The sequence below is a fragment of the Arachis hypogaea genome, chromosome 13 (assembly GCF_003086295.3).
Source record: "Arachis hypogaea cultivar Tifrunner chromosome 13, arahy.Tifrunner.gnm2.J5K5, whole genome shotgun sequence".
NCBI classification, from domain to species: domain Eukaryota; kingdom Viridiplantae; phylum Streptophyta; class Magnoliopsida; order Fabales; family Fabaceae; genus Arachis; species Arachis hypogaea.
This window is the reverse complement of record NC_092048.1, coordinates 39,193,283-39,197,037: the sequence shown is the minus strand read 5'-3', so window position 1 is coordinate 39,197,037 and position 3,755 is coordinate 39,193,283. Positions and strand designations below refer to the sequence as shown.

General features: G+C 42.8%; 1 protein-coding gene across 1 annotated transcript; it reads left to right on the top strand.

Annotated features, from left to right (window-relative positions):
* The first annotated feature begins 2,303 nt into the window (after nt 1-2,303).
* On the top strand, nt 2,304-2,981 carry LOC140177573 (uncharacterized mitochondrial protein AtMg00860-like). The gene has a single exon (XM_072210700.1). The coding sequence runs from the start codon at nt 2,304-2,306 to the stop codon at nt 2,979-2,981; it is 678 nt and encodes a 225-aa protein (XP_072066801.1).
* Nucleotides 2,982-3,755: the final 774 nt, after the last annotated feature.

Below are 3,755 nucleotides of genomic sequence, written 5' to 3'. Positions count from 1 at the left end.
TAAGCCATAAAACTTGGGCATCAAATTGAGCAGTGCAGTCTTTATTTCAAAGTCTGTAGCCATCGCTGGGTGATGCACTTGAAATGGTTGCATTGTAAAATCAGGGGCTCCAGCCTCCTGGATAGTAACTCTCCTAGGTGCTGCCATGTCACCTGCACGTAAATCAACCGAATCAGTAGAACGGGGGCTGGTTTCTTCCTCAAGTGACGTTTCAGATCCGCCCTCAGAGAGGACTAACCGACGCCGAGCTTGCCTTATTCGTGAAATAGTTCTTTCAATCTCAGGATCGAATACTGGCAAGCTTGGATCAGGAAGTGAACGCGTCATCTAACGAAAGAAACAAGCAGCTCATAGTAGCAAGATAAAATAAAATGCAAATAAATAAATTTCAATCAATAACTTAGCACTCTATTGCAACTCCCCGGCAACGTCGCCAAAAATTGACGTGGCGGAAATTGACGAGTCAAGAATTGTTATAAGATATGCGTTGCAAGTATAGTTCTTAACCAACCAGAAATCCGCTTATCAATTTAGAAGGGTGTCACAAAAATTAAAATTAAAATACTGGGAGTATGAATCCCAGGTCGTCTCCCAACAAGTTGCAGAAAGGTGTGCTATTTTATTAATCAGATGTTTTCAAAAAGGGTTTGAGTTGAATAAGTAGGAATTTAAATTAGAGAAATTAAATAATTTAAATAAAAGCCTTGACTGGGAGTAGATTAGTTGGAAGCCCTATTCTTGTTGAAGTACTCTCTAGATTAATTGATAATTGAAGGTTGTTCTGTTTAGTTATCCCTTACTAGGTAAGGAAAAGTCAAACAAGTTGGAATGCTACTTCTGTTCACGAGTTCCAACCCACTCAATTAAAAGGGATTGGTGTCAGTGACTAGAAGGCAATCCAACAATAAACCCAATTATAATTTTTCTTTTGAGCATTCCAACTCAAGGGTTCCTTTCAATCAACTCCCCATCAAGTTAGGGAACTACTCGCTCATTGTGAATGTGGAATTCATAACATAGGAAAGGGAATTAAAGAAAGACATGATAAATAATAATAAAAAAATCGATTAAAAATAAAAGTAATTCTTGTATTAATAAATTCTAAAATAATCCAATAGTAAAATTGAGTAAATTAAAGGACATGAAAGAGTAAGAGCCAAGTAAAGAAAATGAACTAGAATGACGAAGTCTTGATGAGGTAATAACTCTTCTCAATATCCCAATGCAAAAGTAGTAAAATAAAAAATCCTAAGAACTATGAATGTGTAGAGAGAAAACCTAGAGGAGGAGTAAAACTAGATCTAAAAACTAAAAATTATGTAGAATGAATGTTGTTGTTGGTTTTTGCATGTTCTCTGGCTCTAGTATGCCTTACTGGGCCAAAAACTGGGTCAAAACAGGGCCCAAAATTGCCCCAAGCGAATTCTGCAGATTATGCAGATCGCGCACGTCACGCGATCGCGTCATTCATGCGGCCGCGTCATTCGGCGTTTTGCCCTGCCACGCGAGCGCATCGTCCACGCCTCCGCGTCACTTGTGCTATTCCAATCCGTGCAGTTGCGTGGGCCATGCGGCTGCGTCACTGCGATTTCCTCTCTTTCACGCGGTCGCGCAAGCCATGCGGCCGCATCACTTCTAGCTAGTCATCTCCTCAATTTCTTGTGTTCCTTCCATTTTTGCAAGCTTCCTTTCCAATCTCCAATTCATTCATGCCCTATAAAGCCTGAAACACTTAACACACAGATCACGGCATCGAATGGAATAAAGGAGAATTAAAATACATAATTAAAAGTCCCTAGGAAGCAAGTTTTCAATCATGTAATAATTTTAGGAAGGAAATATAAATGCATGCTAATCATATGAATAAGTGGGTAAAGATCATGATAAAACCACACAATTAAACACATTATAGACCATAAAATAGTGGTTTATCAACGCCTATTAAGGTCTGCCCTTATCGATATCCTCATAGCCAAAAGTCTGAGATTGAGCGGATCGTCTCTAAGATGCTAGCCGAGGGCATCATACAGCCAAGCACTATCCCCTTCTCCTCTCCCGTGCTTTTGGTGAAAAAGAAAGACGACTCATGGCGGTTTTGCACTGATTATCGGGCCCTCAATCATGCCACCGTCAAGGATTCCTTCCCTATGCCGACGGTGGACGAATTACTCGATGAATTGTTCGGTGCTCGGTTCTTCTCTAAACTCGACCTCCGCTCGGGGTACCATTAGATTCGTTTCAGACCAGAGGATTGTTTTAAGACGGCTTTCCGAACACACCAAGGTTTATACGAATGGCTCGTTATGCCATTTGGTCTGACTAATGCCCCTGCTACCTTCCAGTGTTTGATGAATTCTATCTTTTCTGAGGTCTTACGAAAGTTTGTGCTCGTCTTCTTTGATGATATCCTGGTTTATAGTGCTGATTGGCAGTCTCATCTACATCATCTAGTGTATGTCTTACGCGTGCTCAAGCACCATTCCTTATTTTCCAAACTCTCCAAATTCTCCTTCGGAAAAACACAAGTTGAGTACCTGGGCCATGTGGTTTCACTTGAGGGAGTGAGAGTGGATGACTCAAAAATTGAAACAATTCATTGTTGGCCGATTCCAACCTCAGTGAAGCAACTTCGGGCGTTTCTGGGATTGGCGAGTTACTATCGAAAGTTCATATGCAACTTTGCCACTCTGGCAGCGCCACTCACTAACTTGTTGCGCAAAGAGGGGTTTGTGTGGTCGCCATCAGTCTCGGATGCTTTTGTGACATTGAAAGAGGCTCTAACTCATGCACCAGTCCTGGCACTTCTCGACTTCTCCAAACCTTTTGTGCTTGAGACAGACGCTTCGGGTACGGGTCTTAGGGGGGATTCTCAGCCAAGCTGGACACCCCATCGCTTATTTTTCGAAGAAACTCTCCTACACGGCTCAGAAGCAATCTGTCTATGCCCGGGAAATGCAAGCAATCTTAGCGGTGGTGGCTAAGTTCCGCCACTACTTGCTCGATCACAGGTTCGTGATACAAATGGATCACAAGAACCTCAAGGAACTCCAAGCTCAGACCATTCAAATGCCAGAGCAGCAGACTTGGTTGGCCAAACTCTTGGGCTATGACTTTGAGATAGAATACAAAAAGGGCTCGGATAATCAAGGTACCGATGGGCTGTCTCGCCAATTTCTTGCTGTCACCTCACTCACTTGCGACATTCTCACGCAGCTACGGTCCGATCTTCAACACTTCAATCCCTCGGATTTATTTTTTGAGGTGGATCTTCAGTCTGACAGATTACAGCATCGGCAGGGTCTTTGGTTTTGGAAGGACCGACTGATAATCCCTTCTACTTCGTCCCTCATCCCGAAGCTTCTTTATGAGTGCCATGACTCAGCCATTGGTGGCCATGGTGGTTATCAAAAGACATTGTGCCGATTAACTCCACAATTTTTTTGGAAGGATATGGCTCGTATGGTCAAGGACTATGTGCGCCAGTGCTCTATTTTCCAATAGGCGAAATACTCCACACTACCGCTTGCCGGTCTCCTCCAACCTCTTCCAATTCCTACCGATGTTTGGCAGGATATTTCTATGGATTTTGTAACTGGGTTACCGCTAACACAAGGGTATTCGGTCCTTTTCGTGGTAGTGGACCGACTATCAAAGTTTGCCCATTTCCTGCCACTAGCAGCTGCTTTTACAACCCCCAAAGTTGCTGAAACCTTTATCAAACATGTAGTGAGTATTCATGGCATGCCACAATCTAT